At 31.6% G+C, this 23,025-nt stretch overlaps 1 protein-coding gene across 1 annotated transcript in view; it reads left to right on the top strand.

The window, feature by feature from the left end:
• The window catches only part of nvy (CBFA2/RUNX1 partner transcriptional co-repressor nervy), a gene marked incomplete at its 5' end in the record, with an annotated part of 99,526 nt that overhangs the window by 69,342 nt on the left and 7,159 nt on the right, over nucleotides 1–23,025 (top strand). The window contains one exon of the mRNA XM_088229201.1: nucleotides 15,470–15,900. Coding sequence (XP_088085327.1) covers nucleotides 15,470–15,900 — 431 coding nt within the window. The remainder of the gene's footprint in view (nucleotides 1–15,469; nucleotides 15,901–23,025) is intronic.

Here is a 23,025-nt window from a genome sequence, read left to right on the forward strand (position 1 = left end):
CTATTTAATAAAAAATAAAAATAAAATAAGTGGAAGTGTTCCAAGTATTTTTAATTTGTAGCAATTAATTTTATTTTTATTGACTTTTTTTTGCTTACATTTTTTATTACACAGTATTTTTATTTTATTTATAAAAACAAAAATATCCCTAATAGGTATGGCCTATTCGTGGGAATACTCAATCTAGAATACATTATAAAATCTATGGTGTTGATGCATTTACAAATACATATAGCCTTTATTTAAATATAAGAAATTACAATAAAATAAATAAAACAACTTTGTTTTAAACCACTTTTTTTTTCCACCGACCGGTTTCAAAGCAAGCAAGCTTCTTTGTCAAGGTTTACGTAACTAATGAATTAATTCCTATTTTATTTTTATCATGTTTACTAAATACTACACGTTGACCCAAAAAATCAAGTCTTCAAATATAAACTTTATATAAGTAACTAGCGGACCCGACAGACGTTGTCCTGCCCGAACGTTGGCTTGCCTGCTATTATCTTGGAAAAATACTTTTCATCTAGGTACTTGTTTGTGATTAAATTCCAAAACTGAAAATTGTTGATATTCAAAAAGTATTGAATTTAAGTAGGTACTTGTTTATATTTGAATTCCAAAACATAAATTCAATATTTTTTCAAATATGGCATTCTTTTTGTAAACGTCAAACTCCGGTCGTCTCTCCAACAAAGGGGTGTACTTATGTAGGAATATGATTTTCAAAAATGTATTTAATTTAATATTATTCTGGTCACCAAAAATCCAATAAAAAGAAACAAATGGGTGCGAATTATACGGAATTTAAGGAAAGAATCTGATTGGGATCCACAAAAAAGAAATGCTGTTTATAAACATTCAAAAACAAACTTTTTTATGCACAAAAAAATAACATTTTTCTATATTTTTGCAAATGTATTCTCCCCGAATGCAACCCTGGTAGATCGACGAATAAAACATTTATGCTTCTAACTTATTTTATACATATTAGATTGAAAATTTTAATATCTACGAACATGCACAGCATGAAAATCTATATTTCTCTAAAAACCGCACGTAAATAGGTTAAGCCGTTTAGGAGTACGGTGACATTACACGTACAGATAAATTACATATATGAAGATTACATTTACATTACGTTACAGGCCTCCGTGGTGTAGTGGTCAAGATGCTTGACTCACACACGAAAGGTTCCGGGTTGGATTCCCGGTGAGAACACAAAAATTAAAATGTAATTTTTCTCAAGCCTGGGTGTTCTGTGATGTAATTCACCACTGTAATTGGGCCTCCTGGCCTGTTGTGGTGCAAAAATAAATAATAAAAAAAAAAGTGTTATTTGCATGTACTACATTTATCTTTGACATGTTGATTTTCATTAGGTGCCTTAAATTTGAAAAAAAAACAGACACAATTTATGTTGTGATTTTTATAATTCGAATCATTTCTAACAAACTTATATGTTATTCTTATTTATATATTATGTAGGTGCATTTAATGATATAATATGTATTTGTATGTTCGTTTTGAATCAACGTTCACGTATTGTTAAACCTTGTTTTATTGTTGACATTATATCGTATTTACTGCATTTTATGGTTACCTACCGTACTCGTATTGTATGGGACTCGTCGCACATTATTCATTCAGTGTGTATCAGTTCGATTTTAAAATAAAATGCTAATTTTTCAGAATACGGTTTTGAAATTGAACATACTTTTAAAAAATACAATTTATAACATTTCTTGATTTAAATTTTAACAAAAAGGTTTAAACTTTTTACCAAGCTCTTTCTTGTACCATTTTTAATATATTTACAAGTTTTAAACAATTATTTTTTTATACTGACGCACCCACACACACGCACCCTCTCCCTCATTCATTTACGCATACACACATTTACATACACATGAATACAAACGTCACACACACACAATTACTTTAACTCTTTTCTTATATATTATGTGTCATTAGATTTACAGTGGATTGTTTTTTTATCATTTATCATTTATTTATTCATATATATTTACATTACAAAATAAAATATCTTAATTCATACATATAGAAATAATTAGGTAAAATTAGGTATATGTAAAAAAAACACATTAGTATACATAATATCCAAAGAATAATATGTTAAAAAAGTAAGAGAATCTTGTAACGAAAAACTCCCTCAGAGACGTGAAAAATGTCAATGTCCAAAGTGATATTGTTCAACATAGAGATAGCCCTTCCAACAGGCATAACCATTGGCAGGTTGGTCCTGTATATTGGAATGTGAAACAGTCTATGTTGACGCTGTCTAAGGTAATTATCAGGAACATAAAAGCTAATCCTCCGCATAATTTCAGGGTTGTCAATAATACCGCGCAACAATCGAAAGAAGTGCGTAGTTAAATACACATTCCTTCTAGTCTTCAAACTGCTGTAACCGAGCATACCCTGGAGGAACTCTGTGGGATAAAGCCATGGATAATATCCGCACTTCCTCATGTAGAGAAACTGAAGAAATTTCTTCTGAACCCTCTCCACCATAAGAGAGTACTTCAACTCACACGGTCCCCAAATCATCGAGCCTTTGTTTTGATTGGCTTAAGAATTGTTAATATTTTTCAACTTATGTTTATGTAATAGCTGTAAAAATCCCAAATAAAATAAAACAAAATGTTTACCCTTAATAAATTTCAAACCCTTACCTTTGAAATAATCCTCTAGTTTGCCCGGATAATCTGCTAATAATATAAATATGTTTAACAATTTAATCTCGGACACTACTGATCATCGCTGATCGCCATGTGCAAACTGACCGTCAGCAAAGATCGCATCCATTTTATACTTACGTAGTTATTGAACGGTGATAGCAATTTTCTGCCTTTGTTAAGAGCAACCTATTAACGTTATAAAATTACCCGAGACACTTTTGCAATTTTTCCTCGTTAGTTTAAATGCACCAATGTATATAGTATGTTAACATATTACAACAATGATGAAGAACATTTTAAAAAAGGTAATAAAGAAGTCTAGCAATCTACAGGGCTTATTTATTTATTTAACTTTTTGTACATAATGTTATTTGTACATTGGCGGGCTTATTGCCAAATGGCAATTTCTTCCAACCAACCAATAAAATAAAAGTTTTATTTTTATAATTCAAGTTACAGAACATATTCAATAGAAAAAAAAAAAAAAAGATCAAAAAGTGAAAAATATATAAAAATAGAAATAATCGTATTTGTTTATAAATTACCTTAAATCAAAACTATTACTCAATGGGAAAAGGGAAAAAAGCGGAAAGAGGAAAAAGGAAAGGAGGAGAGATTAAGGAAGAGAAAGGAGATGTTTCTTCAGACGTGATTTAAACAGAGATAATGTAGTAACATCTTTGATGGTGGATGGGAGATGATTCCACAGTCGAGCCGCATGGACACTATATGAGTTAGAGAAGAAAGAGGAATTGTGTATGGGTATTAAGAGAGTGCCTTGAGAATGAGAACGAAGAGGTAAACCATGAACTGATAAGCGTTGAAATTCTTCACACAGGTATATAGGAGCGTTAGGACTATGAAGTACATTGAACAGAAGTGAGAGGGAGTGATAGTCTCTCCGCTGTCTAATTTTGAGCCATTTCAGTTGCCTACGATAATCAGAAATGTGGTCATATTTCCTAAGACTTTATGACATGACATGTCATTGGCTGGTTGAAGTGGCCACTTTACACGCTGTGAAACATTCACCATTCTGCCCACATTAGAGCATCTATATTCCTTGAATCCTTTTATCTGTTGACTTTTGGACATACTCAAACATTGTTGAATTAACCACCCGGTAAAGAGAGAAATATAAAAATTGGAAAATTGTTTTCAGAAGTTGCCTAGTAGGAGATTTGGTTCAGCCGGAGAAATATCACCCACGTGATAAAGGTTTATGTAAGGCTGAGACAAGCATTATCGACGAAATCAAGAAAGGAGCTCTGCGCTCGTTTGGAGATGCAGAGCGAATGGACAGCGAAAGAACGGCTAAGAATATTTACAATGCGAATGTTGATGGATGCAGAAATAAAGGAAGACCGAGAAAGACATGGCATGACCAAATCCAACAAATACTGAAAGATGCACATGTCAAAAGTCGGAATAATCGGCGCGCGTGCATGAGAAGATGTATGAATGTAGAGGAAGCGAGATCTGTATGCAAAGATAGAGTGTTGTGGCGTTCTATCGTCTCTGCCTACCCTTACGGAGAAACGGCGTGATGGTTTGTTTGTTTGTTTGTTTAATAAAGGGTTCAGCTTCCTTACTTCACAAAAGTCAACAGATGGTCAAAAATATCAACAATATTTTGAGTTTGTCCAAATTTTCGTAGACAAGGACTGGATTCAACTCCCTGGGGAGCTGTGAATATTAACATATTACAACAGGAATTAAGATCATTTTAGAGACGGTAATATAGAAGTCTAGGTATCTACAGGGCTTATGACCTGTCATTGGCTGGTTTAAATGGCCACTATAGACACCGTTCTGCCCATATTTGAACATCTGTATTCCTTCAATTCTTTCATCTGTTGATGTTTGTGAAGTTAAAGAGCTGAAACCTTTATTTATGCGGTTGAGATTCATGTAATTGAATTATATCACCTACATACTAGGCAACGCCTGAAAATTATATTGTTTTCAATTTCTATACTTCTTCATGGACCAGATGCATTTATCAACAAAATGTTGAGTTTGTCCACATTTTTATGGACAAGGACTAGATTCAACTCCCGGGGGAGATGTTAATATTAACATATTTCAACAGAGATGAAGAACATTGAAGAGAATGGGGCAGAATGGTGAAGGTTACACAGTGTGTAAAGTGGCCACTTAAACCATCCATTGACTGGTCATAAGCCCTTTAGATGCGTAGACTTATTTTTTACCTTCTCTTAGATGTTATTTATTTATTTTATTAGGTTAACAAACAGTATGTACACATATATTGCCAATTTCTTTGTATATTAGAGTAAGAAACTCATGCACACACCAAAAAAATTGTTTACACTTAATACAATAATTTAAATTATGTTCTAACTAACTAACTAACTAACCATCACGCCATTTCCCCGGAGGGGTAGGCAGAGAGGATAGAACGCCACACCACTCTGTCCTGGCACACTTCCTTTGCTTCCTTCACATTCATACATCTTCTCATGCACGCACGTCGATTATTCCGACTTTTCACATGACCACTTTCAAGAATTTATGTTCAATATAATAAATGTAAAAGAAACGAAATGAAAAAATATTTATTTAATAATAATGTTAAATGTCTGCTTCTCTCAAAATTTCTATAATTTTTGACCTAAATTTACATTCATTGTCACAAAAAATATCAGCCTCGGTAAATATATTGTTATATTGGTCGCATATTCTAGTATTGTAGATTGTTTAAAATAGTTTGTTGACGCGTTTTCAGTGTAAAACAAAATATTCTGTCTCTATATTCCATTGAAATAATGACAATCGTCCGTAAGACCTCAGAAACGGTAACACAGTACACTAACCTTACGGCTGAAGGAGGAAGTGTGTCTACCTTTGAGCATAATATGGTTATTCGAAACATGCAGCGGATTTTTATAAAGATACAATTAGGTAATTATTTATTTTAGATGCATTTTCAGTTAAATGTCACATTTTATTCCGTGATTCAAAATTCAGGAGGTTAAAAGGAAGACCCTGACAGTTACCTCGCTAATATGGAAAGGATCAATTATTTTTTTAATTAACATGTATTAATTTTTTATTTATTTATTTATATATTTTTTTTTTGAAAAAAGAAATATTTTCGTTCTTATGATTTATATAGTTGGATAATTTATATGGCGCCATTTGTGTGAAAATCACCTCAAGGGCGCTGTACAATTAATAAATATCCCAGTACGTCTTGCAGCTACAGAGCGCATGGACGGTTGGGATTCTAGTTCCTCGTTTTCAATTAAGATCAATAAAAAAAAAAACAGATAGGAGCTAGATTACAGGACGTCTTGCAGCTACAGAGCGCATAGACAGTTAGAAATTTAGCCCCCATTTACACATTTTAAAAATTGACAAATAAATTTAGTGTATTAATGATACTAAAAAAAATAAAAAAATAATATGAATAGTAAAAAGGAGTAAGATTACAACACGTCTTGCAGCTACTAAGCGCATAGACGATTGGAATTCTAGACCCCATTTATAAAATTTAGGTATTTTTAAGTTGGTATATGAAAGCTAGATAACCAATCATCGTGCAGCTACAAAGCGCATGACGAGTGGAATTCTAGCAAAGTTAGAATGATATCAATAAATTTATAAAAAATAGAGCAAAGTAGTAAGTTTGTCAAGTGTTCATGCCAAGAACTAAATAAATAAAGCACTGTATCAACTCCATGGTTAACAAAGGGAGATAGATGTCCGAAGAGAATCTTTTTTTTACATTTACATTTTTTTTTTTTTTTTGCACCACAACAGGCCAGAAGGCCTAATTACAGTGGTGAATTACATCACAGAGCACCCAGGCTTGAGAAAAATCACATTTTAATTTTTTGTGTTCTCACCGGGAATCGAACCCGGAACCTTCCGTGTGTGAGTCAAGCGTCTTGACCACTACACCACGGAGGCCGCCAGTAGTAGTTTGTAGACAGTAGGTAGATATCGTCACCATGTGGTCCACTAGGCTGCTGGAGATATTTAATTTTGAGGGCCATTTTCAACGAGTTGTAAATAATTCACTGTTAGAAAATGGAATCAAGTTGGGGTAGAGTGGGATTCGAACCACGGACCTTTGGTCCGTGAGTCTGAGACACTAGCCACGGGACCACAACCCGATCAAATTTATTTAGTTCTATGTAACATAGTCTAATATATATTTACAACACAATATTTACATCTATACTTATTCTAACATTATTTATCACTATTATACACTTAATATCCTAATTTATAATATTCACTGTTTCATATGTACATTTTCATTAATTATATTCACTATTTACACTATATACTACCTGATGTTTTTCACAAATATACTTTTTACATTTAATTTTAAATATATTGACATTAATTTAATTTTTTATGCTTTCTGGCATTTCTTCAAATAGTTGTATTCCCTTGTACATGCGGCAGTTCTGGGACATTGCTTTTGATTTCTTTTCCAGTTTTATATTTTTAGATCCTCTTGTTGCATAGTTTCTATGAAATAACTCATTATTTTTTAATTTATTTTGAAAATATCTCGGAACTATTCCTTTAATAATTTTGTTTATTTCATTGGCAACATTGAATTTTATTATTTGATCAATTGTCGTGATATCTAGAAGTTGAATCATTTTCTTAACATTTGTTCGTCTCCCACATCTTAATATTATCCTCATCGCTTTGTTTTGTATTATTTGGAGTCTCTTTAGATCTCCTTCATTACTTAAATATAAAATACCAGAGCAATAATCAATGTGGGGAACGATAATACTTTTAAATATCAGCAGAGAGGTTTTAATGTCTAATTTATATACGCCCAATGGGCATTTTTATGGACACATTTATGCATGGAAAAGTATTATTTAAAAAATTAGAAAGACCCAATGGTTTTATAGTAGACTTTGCGGGAGTGGAAGCGGGAGAGAGGAGTTTATAATTGATTTTGATTCAGTGATCGTTTGAAAGAAGACAACTTGTTTTCAAAGAAATCAAGACTGGTATGTTTGTTGGCAGACCTGAGAATTCTGGGTATAGGGGAATGAAAACCATAGTTAGGTCTATGGTTATATTAAGTTTAGTCTGAGGTTTCTAGTTGGGATATTCAATTTTATTGAGCTCAGTAGTTCAGGCGCATCAAAGAGTGAGTTGAGAATTTTAAATAGGACTATTTTTACTTGAATTGTATATCATTAGGTATACACACAGATGTACACCTACAATACTTATTCCTAGAGAAAAAAAGACAGTTCATAATAAGGCCTGGGTTGCGGCTGCAATCGAAAGTTGAAGACGTCATACCTTCACCATGACAGTATAGTCGAAGACAAATTCTCTAGAGCGATTGCGAAGATACACTATCGACTCTCTGCCGCCAAGTTTTGGGTTGGTATTAAGTACATTGATTTGTACCTAGGGGACGCGTACGCCACGGTACACATATTAAAAAAATAACTTAAAATAAATATTTGCATTCTTAAGATTTACCCAAATATTTCGTTTTGAGGGACATTTTCAGCGAGTTGTAAAAAACTCAATATTAGAAAATGGGAATTAAGTTGGGGTAGAGTGTGATTCGCAACACGTACCTTTGAGCCGCGAATCCGAAACATTATTGTAATATTTGTATGCAATATTTGAGTTTGTCCAAATGTTCGCAGACAAAAGACTGGATTTCACCCCCTCGGGAGTCATTGAGATTATTTGAAATCCAGTCTTTTGTCTACGAACATTTGGACAAACTCAAATATTGTAATGAAACCAACTGGTCCAAGAAGAAGTTTAAAAATTGAAAAATTGTTTTCAGGCGTTGCCTAGTATGTAAAATAATTCAGTCAGATGAATCTATTCACAACAATAAAGGTTTCAGCTCTTTAACTTCACTAAAATCAACAAATGGAAGAATTGAAGAAATATGGATGTTTAAATATAGGCAAAATGGTGAATGTTACACAGTGTGTAAAGTGGCCACTTAAACCAGCCAATGACAGGTCATAAGCCCTGTAAATGCCTAGACTTCCATATTCCCTTATTTAAGGTATTCTCCATCCCTGTTGTAATTTGTTAATATTTGTATGATCAATATCGCTAAATTTATCATAATTTTAATATTATAAATATGATATAAGCAGTCTGCGAGTGATTTGAATGACCCTGCCTGTTTGAAAAGCGTGCATTCCGTTCAATCCATAGACAAAACGGTTGACAAATGACCCCCTTTCGGTTTGCCATAGACAATGAATATACCACCCCACGGGCGAGTGCCAACTAGATGTATTATGACCAATAATGGCCGCCCGAGTTCGAATTTTGATTAAGTGCTCGGCGCGAAATGTCATTCGTGGCTTTATCCAATATGGCTGCGGTCAACAACTGATGCTGTCAAAATTTTAGTCAAATCTTCAATAAATACATCAAAAATTGAATTAACCGTCCGAAACTACAATTTATTATCATAGATAAGCATAATATTTTTAATAAATAAAAAGAGTTTTAAATTACTACATACGAGGCAGTGCGTTCGAATGTTTAATAAGTTTATTTTAATGTGTGCGTAAAAAGAAGTTTAAAAAACAAATCATTTAAATTTTCGTGCTTACTCGGTTCACCGAAGGCACTAACACAAATACATCAAAATATTATTCATAAAAGCTACTGGTCCAAGGAGAAGTATAAAAATTTTAAAATATTTTCGGGCGTTGCGTTTTTTATTAACTTTTTTACTAATTGAAAAAACTGTTGACAAAATAATTATAAAATTACAAGTTGTTTGTACACGCATAATTAATTATAACGTTTCTACCTCTTTAATAGGGTGAAAACTCGTGTTTAGAGACGGAATTGTTTTACATTATTTTTTATTTTTTCATATATATAGTATATTTGCACTTTATTTTATTTACATTTAATTTTTACTATCTAAAACCGATTCCTTAAAATAAAATACTATAGTAAAACATCGTGTGTTGATGAGAATACAATTTTTTTGCCACTAAAAATGAGAAAATCACAATTAAAGTACATACATTTTATTCATTAAAAAAAGAAGCTATTTAATTTTTTTTTTTTATCCATAATTTCAACCAAAATTTTAACCGAAACAAATTCAAATAATTCATCTCTATCATGTTGTCCTTATGAAATGCATTGAACAGTTTTGAAGCTATGAACAAGGAATGTCTTTGGCCGAGTCTGGATTTACGAAAGGGATTTCAAGTAAACTATTCAATCTTTGATTAGATCTATTAAAGCTTTTAGGCAATAAATGTTGATGCATTATTGCTGGCAATAGATTTCTCGTAGCTTAAAAAGTTCAGCTTCTCGAAATAATTGGTTGGAGGAAAAAGTTAAATCTCTATGAAGTATAATTTTAATAATTAGTTTTTGTGCGGTTTCTAAAGGCTTACTACGATTATTATAGGCTCCTCCTCATCCAATCATTCCATAAGAAAAATAAGACTTACAAGAGCATGATGAACTATTTGGCTAGTGTATGGCATAGGCATTGAGGGGATTCTGAGGGGTGGGAACGACGTGTTGGCCTCTGTCCATACATTCTCCCCCCTCCTCAACCTGCATAGAGTTTGTATTCTTTGGGAATATTTTTGATTTTTTTTTCCTATGCGCGCTGACAGAAAGTCCCACAGGGCCGCGATGATAAAGGCTATCTTTATCTGTACATACCAAAACAGTTTACTTAATTTCTGTACAATCTACCTCGGTATGTTCTACCAACTTGTCATCTCGACATCATAAAATGGAATCCAACCAATGAATGACCTCAAAAATTTAGTCCGCGTGCCTTATTTGATTAAAAATTACAATAGCTCTCATATATATTTTTAATAGGCTTCTGTGATAAAAGTGGCCCCTTCAAAACGATGATTAATAAATCACAATTTCAGCAAAAAATACTCGCTTGAACATTATTTTTATATAACTTTTGACAATTACCAAGATGGTATGCTTTATTGTCGTCTGTATTTATCTAACGAGCGATGACGAAGCCGGCTCTTTTAACGTCTCGATACGTACACTCAAAGCTGGTACTCCGAATGCATTTTTATGATCTAAATAGATAAATATAAATGTGTTCGGAATATCAGCCCGGGAATAAAGCAAAACAAATGGAAAAAATAAAATAGATACATTTATTTTTTATGTACATATTTTTTTTCCTAGATGCTCTTATATATTAATAGGGCCAGAATCTTGCCACATTATTCGTACATCTAGGCGTTCGTTTTCAAAACTGACAGTCATGAGTGGGGGGTACTAGACACGTAGATAGGGTATCAAATCGGTAGTATATCTTTGCATTTGCTCGAAAGAATTTATATTTAATTATGACGTCATAATTAAACTGTGTATCTTTAGTTCGTAGGACTAGTTCCTAAAACGTAAGACTGATCACCTTACCCTAATGTAACACGTGATAGAGATCGCTTTTCCACAAGACTGTCATGTAATCATGTTTTAATGTAAAAATTAAAACACCAGCATCAGTAAGTATCATTAATGTTTACAGAAATGTAAAAAAATATGGCTATTTTTTAACGGATCAATAGCATTTTTTAATTTTTTAAAATTTCATCAAAAGCTTGTATTTAAAAAGTTAATTAACGTTTTTAAAATATAAAAACAGGTACCTCCGGTGTATTTAAAACAAATTATGAATTTCGAATTCATTTGTTTCGGACGCGACGCTTCCGGAAAACTCTCAAAGATGTCAGAAACCCTTGCCGTCCGCCATGTTGGCAGGCCGGACGAGCAAAATAAATTGTTTTGTCAATTCGCGGCCTGAGTTTGATGGCTGCTTTTGATCGCCGTGACAAAGAGGCCGGGCACGGGGAGGCGGGGGAGGTGTCGGACATCCATAGAGAATATTGAGGTGAATGCAATTCTCTATGGTCGCGGTAAACGTCAAATTCAGAGGACGGGGCTTGTTGTCCCGAAATATCGACGCGTCCATTATTATTATTATTTATCAAAGCTCCCGCGTCTGGTTTGGAGATGTGGACGGGAGCTTTATTGGATTTCGATTGGTCTCGTCATTTTCTCTGTTTCGTAGGTAACGGAGACTAGGTACGTACTCTACAAGAGTGGATTATTATTTTATTAATTATTATCAAATAGTTCGTTGTTTATTGCGGCGAATTGTGTATTTACTATCTTTAAGTAGCAAGTGGTGATTTTTTACTATAAAAGTTACCAGTAATGTCCATATTTTTTTTTATCAAATTGCATTAACAAAATGTTTATTTATTTATTTGAAACTTCAAGTACAAAGAAAAAGTACTTTGGCGGATTTATTGCTAAAAGCAATATCTTTCAGCCAATCAAAAAACAGATTGGTCAAAAAGAAGAGATTCTTCATAATTTTGTACAAAAAAAACATAAATACATAGAATTAAGAATAGTCCAGAAACCGCATACGCGCATCAAACAGAAGGCGACTAAACTATTCACAAATGAGTAGTTTTACGTTTGACCCATTAGTTTCTTTGTAGACGTCGCTCAGTACGAAACTCCCGATTTGAATTCAACTATGCCGTGTTGAGTCATTTTAAAATGTAGGAATACTGCTGGGATCTTAAAGAAACAGGATGGGATCACTTTCATGTGTAAGTAGCAAATGCATTACTTATAAATTTAATTATTTTTCCATCTGTCAGATTGTCAAAAAAAACAAAATGGATATATTGTTAGTGTTGCCAGGGTAGTAAACTTTTTACCCTACATTGCTCATCTAATGAAAGAACTAATGAAAATTAGACCTCAGATTAAACAACGCCGTGGTGGACATTTGAACGACATTATCATTAAAACATCAAATATTATTTAACATGATATAAAAATATCCGTTTGATGTAAAATAAAATTTGTTTTATATTTTAAGTTCAAAGTTCATTAATTCAATTACTCTTATTAAATTACCATTTACTTATCTACTCTGTTGTGTCAATCAATATTTCCGCGTGCAAAATATATTTTTTTAAATTATCAAATATCTTGTTTCTTACCTTACATTTGTGTTATGATCATATTTTTTCCCATCGTGCAACATTACGCGGCGACATTACGAATGCGCGCCGCGAAAGTAGGGCATAGTGGGGGGATTTTCTGACACAGTCCGATGTATTCAAATACGATTCTACGCTCCTTCTGGACTATTCTTATATATACACATACACATAAAATAAAATAAAAACATAATGATTCGTAATATTATAATGAAAAAACTACTAAATTTTGATTCAACAGACAGAAAAAACATTTTTGAGAATGGAATATGGAAGTCTAGGCATGTACATTGCTTATGACCTGTCATTGGCTGGAATTTTTAAGTGCCCTACGCACTATCGGGTGTGTATGTTCATGAAAAAGGCTAATGGAGTAGAATCAATTTATTTTAAAAGGTATAAAATGCCTACATAATTAAAAAAATTCAGAAAAACAGTAATAAAATGAATAAATATATTGAATATATATTAAAGTAAAATAAAACAAGAAAGATTAAATTCTTACAAGAAAGAAAATGAAACAATTATACGTTCTAAATTTGTTGCAAAAGAGAGCGAAAATATTTTTGAGAAGAAAATTTGGAAGTCTAGACATTTACAGGGCTTGTGACCTGTTATTTTTTTAATTTTTTTATTTGTTTATTTTTCCATGCACATATTATTTACATAGAAATAAATTTACAAAAACTCACTTTAGAAAAATATACCTTAAAATTAAGCTATAACATGAATTGGAAAAAATGCCCACAAAAACTTCAGCGTTTAAAAAGTTTATAGCACATATACATATATGGTTTGACATGACCATGAAAAGAAAAGAAAAGAAAAGAAAAGAAAAGAAAAGAAAAGAAAAGAAAAGAAAAGAAAAGAAAAGAAAAGAAAAGAAAAGAAAAGAAAAGAAAAGAAAAGAAAAGAAAAGAAAAGAAAAATAAAAGAAAAACCAAATTAACATGTGCTGAAATTCTGAAAATATTATTTATTTGCAGTATGCATTTATTGGCTTGTTTAAGTGGCCACTTTACACACTGTAACATTCACCATTCTGACTATGTTTAAACATCCACATTTCCTCAACTCTCCCATACTTCACACACAGAACTGTATTCTTCATTTGCCTTGACACGTCAACAAAAAAAAATATGTATTCGTGCCCATGATTTAAACATTTTTTTTAATTTTTGTCCCCTTTTCAACTAGTTGTAAATATATGTAATTCAACATTAGAAAATAAGAATCAAGTTGTTGTAGAGTGATGAGTCCGCAACACTACCCACGGGACCACAACCCGATTCTCTTGGGGGTTGAAAATTTTATACCAAATGGTTCGGTGGGACTTGGAACCGTGGTCTCGCTTTTCCTCATACAAACGTATTCCGGTATTTTCTCCATGGATCATGGCACTAGAGCAATGATTTTTTTACACACCATATACTTGTACTATTTGCGTGTCCCTATAATAATTTATTCGATCAATTGTTTATTATGGAAACTAGACCCATCCAGTTACATGCTAGGAGATTCGGCCCTTCGGGACTCGTGTAATCGGCCCTCCGGCCTCGATTGATTCGGATCTCGAGCACCCGGCCATTTGGGTGAATATAATTAGTAATTAGTAATTACTGGGTAAATATTTACTACAAAAGTATCTAAAAATCAGAGGGATGATTTTTCAAATATGCTGGATAAGAGGACATGTTGGTTTCGTAGGGTATGAGAGAGCGGATGAACGAGCAAGAGCCGCAACTTGTAAAAGAACGGCACTTTTCTTCTCAGAATTTCCCCTCAGTTTTGCTAAACGCTGTATTAAAAAAAATACGCAGCAGCATTGGGAAGATCATTACCGCGCTTCTTCAACAGGTAAAATCACTAAAATGTTTTTCCCAACGCTGCGCTGGCTGATGCAGCAAACTTCCGCCGTCATCACCAAAGTACTTTCGAAACGACCCAAATTTTTACCGGACTCGGAGCCATGAGAAGTTACCTATATAGGTTCAAATTAAAGAATGATGACTATTGTCCGTGCGATGATATTTCTTCACAGAGTATCGAACATCTGTTATTTCAGTGCCCAATTTTCAGTTTACAACGCCATAATCTTGAAGCAGAATGCAGGAAAGATAGAATATCCTTAACAGATACCCGCACTGTAGTTAAAAGTAGTTATCACGCGCCATTGATAATGGACTTATGGCAACAATGGTGATTGAACTCATTAAGGTAATAAACCAAAATCAGTGATCGAACATCCCATTTCCAAGACAAACAAAAACAATTTTTTCTAGTACCTTAGCCTTGTACATGACACGTAAGGCTACTAAATACAGGGGTCCAAATATATATATATATATAAAAATATATATACAGGGTGTTCATTAAACCCTTTCACACCCGAAACCACGATAATCAGTATGAGCAAGAAGACATATTGGCACATTAAAATATTTTTTTAGAACGAACAAAACTTTTAAAAATAAAATATCAAAAAAAGCAAATGGTTGCTTACTTCTGCAGGGGAGAAACGAAGTGGGGGAGGGGGGAATCTGATACTGCGCCACGCTTCCCTCACTTTTCCCTGCAGAAATAAGCAACCATTTGTTTTTTAAATATTTTATTTAAAAAAAAAATCTTTTTCTAAATATATTTTTAAATATGCTAATATGTCTTCTTGCTATGGACCTAAGAACTCTTAATTTATCTTAATTCATTGACTAAAGATGAATATTTCCTTGTTCACAGGCTCTACGACGGATGTATTCCTCAGACAAACGGAGCCCATCACCCGATGGATCTGGATTACCAGCCGCCCCCCAAGAGATCACACCCCCAAAACCTTCTAGTCAACCCCTCCCCGCTACTGTTCCCCATCCAAACGCACTCCCATCTCTTTGAATACCCCCACCCGTATCACCTGGGCTACCACACGCAGACGGAGCTGTCAAACAGCTATGACGTCAGAAGGGACGCGCGGGAAAATCTGGCGGGAAACTCGGACCAGAGGGCGCCAGCGTCGTCCAACATGGCGGCCGGACTGACAGCCGGCATGACCATGAACTCTATGCCGAATTCTAAAAATGACGAGGAATGGAAAAATATCAACACAATGCTCAATTGTATTTTGTCTATGGTGGAGAAAACTAAGAGGGCGCTCGCTATTTTACAGCAAAGAGGTTGGTTGTCCGCAATTTTTTACTACCATCACCATGCAACCGACCAATTAATACATACTGAGACGTAGAATTAAAATATACATGCACTTAGCTCAATCACAAATAACTATCGACATGCTAAGTATTTAAGCGATCACAAGGAACATGCTTAAATCGCAGTCATAAGTCAACGCGTGTGTAATCTCTAAGTCAACGCTCGTGTCGGTTTGTTTTTGGTTTACCTCGTATATAAATACAGTTCATTGGCAAAAAATCGGCGTTTACTCTAAACAATAATACAATATTATCGAAATTAGCAAATATTTTCAAATCTGCTTTCCTTCCATACTTTTTACTTTCATTTGCTTTTTATATATATTGATAATTTTTATGTTTTTTTTCATTACGTATTTTTGTTTAATTTAATTTAGTACGTACTATTATTTGGCATATGATTTATTGCTCCTATTTCTTATATTTCTTACTGTAGTATTGAGTGAGTTTCTAAAATACATATCTCAATTATCATTTTAATTATGCTTTATATATATTCTTTTTCTGTTGATGTAAATGATACTCTTATTTTGTGTTTTTTAATACTATTATATTTTACTATTATTTTGTTGATTTTAATGGTACCACTATTTTGTATATTTGATTATGTGTGATTCTTAATTTGTATAATTTATATTTTAAAAATTATTTCTGATTATCTTTTTTGCATTGTATTCTTTGGAAATTGATTATTTATTACATTTACCTTTTTTTCTAGATTGTTATTCTATGTCATAAAAATTTGATCTATTTAATTTTACTATGTATTTTTATTGTTATTTATTGTGGCTTGACACGGGCATAGCCTAAAAAGCCTTTATAAGTTCATAAATATTTAATTTTGTAATTTTGAATGAATAAACAAATAAAATAAAATAAATATATTGCACTTGCAAAATACTAAGGAGTATCTTATCCAAAAAAGTGAAAATTAAATTACAATTACTATAGTGAATGCTTTTCTTGAAATTCGGCTTGCCAACCGCCGCCGCCGACTAAATGCAATAAATAGCATGATAAATAATAAACAAATAAATAAAACGATATTTTGAGTTTGTCCAAATTTTTGTAGACAAGGACTGGATTCAACTCCCTGGGGAGCTGTTAATATTAACATATTACAACAGAGATGAAAAACATTTTAGAGAAGGTAATAAAGAAGTCTAGGCATCTACAGGCGTTGCGTGGTATGTTGGTGAAATAATTCAATTAGAAGAATCTCACTCGCATAAATAAAAGTTTCAGCTCTCTAACTTCACAAACATCAACAGATAAAAGAATTGAAGGAATATAGATGTTCAAATGCACAAAAATCCATCATTAAAATAATACTCAGTCCCGATACAGACATCTACTGAAGAAATATTCCATAAATCACAACTTATGACACCAAAACAATTATACGCTACAACAATACTCACTTATAGATTCAAAAACTACTCTTACTCAAATGAAAGACATAACCCCCACAATACATCACATACAAATAATATAATCACTAGATCCTCAACACATAAACAACTTAAACAAATACGAACTAATACCACTTTCGGAAAAGGGGATTTTGAGTATTATTCAATTAAAATCTACAACCTACTTCCACTATCTAGTAAAGCAATTAGTAATGAGAAAATGTTTTAAAAGGCTATAAAAAAATGGATAGTGGAGCTAGGTAGAAGTAAAATGGATTTTCTCATTCGCCCACGCCAATGCTGAATCAGCTGAACAGCTCCACAACTGTATAGCTTATGTTAGGTTTTTTTTTTTTTCATTGTGTGTTTTGTAATATGAATAATATAGATGTACATAAATACCTTGTTTTTAAAACTGTCTGAATATTTGTTAGTTATGTTTGTTTTTTAAGTGAGTCTTCTTTGTTTATTCTCAAATGTAATTTAAAAAAACTAAATTGTTAAGTGTCCTCGGCACGGGAAACCCCAGTGAGGTGTCATTATTTTTATTATTAATTATAGTTTGTAAGCGAAAAATATGAATAAATAAAAAATAAAAATAAAAAATATGGGCAGAATGGTGAATGTTACACAGTGTGTAAAGTGGCCACTTAAACCAGCCAATGACAGGTCATAAGCCCTGTAGATGCCTAGACTTCTGTATTACCTTCTCTAAAATGTTCTTCATCTCTGTTGTAATATGTTAATAAATAATTAAAAATACCAGTTTTGGAATATTTTACATATTTACACCGTTGAAATTTAAATATGTGATTGCGCAGCAGAATTATACGTCGCGAAACGTAAATATTTTGACGTTTAATATTAGGTGTTTACGGATGTTGCATTGTGATCGCGAATACGATAAACAACCATGGTGAGACATTTTTATCACGTCGCTTATTAGCACGTCGATAGTTATTTGTGATTGAGCTACAGAAGGTGCGTAGAACCAAGTTTACATGCATTGCACTGTGTCCAAAAGTTTCCCAATAACCCCCCCTTGGCACGACATCCCGCCTGAGCGCATGTGTGAAGTGTTCACGTAATGTTGCCAGACCATTAACAACATATTATCATAACACAAAAATAAGTTTATTTTGTGTTATGTTACGTTATGTTTTACCAAAAAAAATATTTTACCTACTTGACTATAAAAAAACATCAATGAATCATTTATTTATTTATTTTTATATTAACGGTTCAAGGAACCTTTTACAATAAAAAGTTCTACAGAAATAATCACAGCAGTGAACAATTCATTATGTAATATATAATATGAAATATAACTATAATGTATATATTAATCAAATTGAAAACATTCAAAAGAAATTTATAAGGAGCCTGGAATATCGTTTTGACAACATTGAAAATGATTACGGCGCTTCTTTGATCAATTTTAATATAGAATCACTACAAAAAAGGCGCCTTACATATGATTTAATTTTTCTTTTCAAAACTCTCAATAATATAATTGATTTGCCGTATCTTTTACAAAATATTGGTTTACGTTGTCCTCTTCGCTATACTAGATTAAATTCCCTTTTTTATGTACCTACTTGTAAAAACAGTTATACCTCGAATTCATTCATTAGACGTACCTGTAGAAATTATAACGGACTCAGTATTGATGTAGACATTTTTAACTGCACGTTGCATTTGTACAGAAAATTTCTTCATGGGGTCGATTATTTGGGATAGTTGCTGAATGTGCATTTTGAGTGGTTTATGCTATGTATATGTGCCGCATGTAATGTATATGTTTGTGTATGTTTTATATGTGCGTTCATGTGTGTGCGTGGATGGCTCGTACATTCGGTATTTTTATTTATTTTAATTTATTACCTCCATGGAAAACGCAAATGTCAACAATTATTCTTTTCTCACTTAAAATTCTTATTTATTTTTCATTTCTTTGTCACATTTAATTTTCATATATTTTTAATTTATGAAAACTTAATTGGTCTTTTTATGTTAAAAAATTGTTGTTTTTAATACTTATTTTGTATGACTGTATGTTTTCTGAATAAAATAAAATAAAAAATAAAAATAAAAATAAAAATAAAATAACTATATGATTCAACTGAATAATTAAAACTAAACAAATTAGATAAAATATTTTATTTTTTTTAAACTACAAAAAAGTAAAAAAGAAACATAAAATATCCAAGATGACAAATAAAAGATATTAATTAATGTGAGAAAATCTTATGCTCTAAATATAAATATAACAAAGTAAAATTAAGAATAATTAACATTAATATAAAGTGACTAGTATTTAGCTAGCTAATAATGAAAAGAAACATAATGCAACAATAATACTTTATAAATAATACGTTTTTTGGATCAATATGAAAGCTTAAATAATCTTAATAACACCTTTATTTTATCAGTTGGAATTTGGCAATAAATCTACAAATGTATAATTTATATATTTATTTATTTTGCGTTAAAAAATATTTATGAAGAAAAAAACATATCAAAATTTAAAATAATGGTCAAGACATATGTGATAAACAATTTATAAATTAAATATATTTTCAATGTTATTATTAGAACACACATAACAATATGTATGAAATGTGTGCCCTACTTTAAGATTTAAATAAAATAAATAAATAAAAATAAATATATAAAGAAAAAAACAAAAATACGTATCCACGAAAATATAGTTTAATTTAATAATATGTTTAAAAATAAATTCATTCCTTCTCTAAAAAATAACGAGTGAGATTACATTTTAATGTATTAATCGAGTTAGTATTGAAAATATCAAATATTTTTCGAACTTATTAATCAAACAAATTAATACTGTTTAATATTATATTTGTCGGCCTCGTGGTGTAATGGTCAGCGCGTTTGCCTATCATGCAAGTTGTGTCGCGTTCGATTCCCGACATGGTTAATATGAAATATTTATTTTGAGGGGTGTTTTTACACTAGAATATTCCATTTTCCAATTTTTATACTTCTTTTACCAGGTAGTTAATTCAACAATGTTTTGAGTATGTCCGAATGCTTGCAGACTTGCAGAATGCCTAGACTTCCATATTTCCTTTCAAAAGATTTTCGCTCTCTGTTGCAACAAATTTAAATATGAATAACTCCCTTGGGAGGAAATCCGGCCAGTCTGCAAGCATTTGGACATACTCAAAACATTGTTGCGTATATTTTCATTAAATAAATTTAAATATTTATTTATTTATTTATATACGGCATTTCTGCCATTTACATATATGTGGTATAAAGGGTGCTTAAAAATAAAAATATTTAAAAAAAATCGAGTGTGAAATATTAATATATTCGTACTTTACACATTATTAATTACTTGAAATACATATATATTTTTAAGAAATTATACAATAACAAAATACATTAATCAATCAAATTATAACTATTCCAACCCAATCTTTTTAAGATGATTTGCTCTTTTTGATAAAAATATGTTGGTCACTTTATTTTTTAAGTTAGGCAGAGATAAACTAAATATATCAAAATGTGATGCATATTCATTCCCGGTATTCTGTAATCTAACAATAGGTGAGTTATATTGAGCTATCGTTCGAAAATTTTAAAAATAAAATATTTTAGATGTTCTGCTTAATCTAGGTGGTACATAGAATGAAATCAATTTCAGTAGATCAGGGGTATCAAACATTGGTTTTATTATTTTATATAAGGTCGTAAGATCGGTCGATGTTCTTCGTTCTTGCAATTTAGTTAATTTAAGAGAGTCTAAAATTTTGTTATAATTTAATTGATGAGTAGAAAAACCCATCTTAAAATTAATATATCTAAGAAATTTATTCTGAATTCTCTCAATAGAATCTGAGAATATGTAATATAATCAATCTTTTATGTATAAATATAACGAGAGTCATTTTCTAAACGAATGCTAATTAAAATTTAACTGAATGTAATGTAAATTTGATGACAATATTGCAGAAAGCAGCCAGCCATAGAAAAGTGAAACTGAGATAATAGCACGTTTGTGAAAAGAGTGAATAATCAAATTTACACAGTAGTCGGAATGTTTTCGACTTTTGACAAATGATAAAAAATGAATACATTAGTTTATTTTAATTTTATTACAATCAAGAATTACGTAGGTATTTGACAGGGTTTAATGATTTTTAAAGTACCGTGGGTGTTTTCTGGAAATTGAGAAATGCCGTTTTTGTGATCGACACTATTTTCAGAAGGTGGTTATTACAGTGTTTTGTATGAAAGCGGCCTCTCTGTTTTTAGCATAACAAAGAATTCACCTAACTGCATCCGATAACATCAATATCTCATTTTTACAAAATTATGCTTTCTTTATAACTACGTTCACTTTGAAATCTCTAAAAAGACAGCCGGTTTTCTAAATTGTTTAGATTCGAGATAAATGCAATTCATTTTACTACTGAAAAATGACAGAAGACAGATCGCAGGCTTATTTCAGTGTTATACCGCGTTGGACGCAGGTGTAAACGTGGAATAAGTTGCTATGGTCGCTATCCAAGATACCGGGTATAACTTTATGCGAGGTTCATAAGTAATAATGAAAGGTGTAATTTTATACCGGTTTATAAGAAACGCATTTCTGGCCGCAAATCTTGGAAAGGATCGATGGATTGACTCAATTTTTTTTATGGAAAACTTCATTTTCGTATATTCTACATTTTCTACAGCATAGTCAGCAAATAAAGGTATTAAATTAAGCAATGTGTTTTCTCGGTAAATGTATAGTTGCTGGACTATTTTTATTTACTCCCCTAATAATTCATATCAGACAAAGCCACAGCGAAGCGTGGCCGGGTTCAGCTAGTACATTATTTATTTATTTTGTTCATCAACGCCCAAAAGGCATTTACAACAAATAAAAATGAAATACATGCTAATATACTAAATAATAAACAGAATATACAGAAAACAATTGTGAAATTAGTTAAAAAGGATATGATAAAAAGTTTTACAAAGTAAAAAAAAAAACAATAATAACAAAGGTATGCAAGAAAAAACAGTAAGCATACAAACAAAAAATGCAAAGATATAAGCTTATGAAATAAATTCTGTAAAGCAAACAATAAATAAAGTGTTACGGTAAGCAAGAAAGACATTTTTATGTTAAATTAATAAACAAGCAAGCATATATTATCACGAAAAAATAAGAAATAAAAATATGTATCTATGAAATGCGTATTTGCCAATACTACAATGCAATTTGATATAATAGTAAAAAATAAAAAATAAGTATAAGGTAATAAAAATAAACAAGTAAGTTTTTTTTTTCAATTTATGAAATTGAATTGTCAATAATAGTTTGACGAGCAGCTACAAATAAACTTGATATTGTGGACTTATAAGATGGTAAAGAATTGGACAGAATGTCTGCAGCCGTTCCATAAGTGTTACCTTACCTATGCAGTCTCGGTATCAATGAATTGTTTTGTTGGTACATTATATAATTTTATGAATAATCTTAATATTTGTACAGTACTTATGTTTTGTGCTATACATGTATACCAATATTGAATCAACCGCTCCACAAGTGTATAGCTTATGTTAGATTTTTGTTATTTTCATTGTGCGTTTTGTAACATAAATAATAAAGATGTACATATATACCTTGTTTTTAAAACTTTAAATATTTTGTTAA

Source organism: Micrasema longulum, unplaced genomic scaffold, assembly GCF_059751315.1.
Source record: "Micrasema longulum isolate JH-2025_06_02 unplaced genomic scaffold, ASM5975131v1 h1tg000644l, whole genome shotgun sequence".
Taxonomy (NCBI): Eukaryota; Metazoa; Arthropoda; class Insecta; order Trichoptera; family Brachycentridae; genus Micrasema; species Micrasema longulum.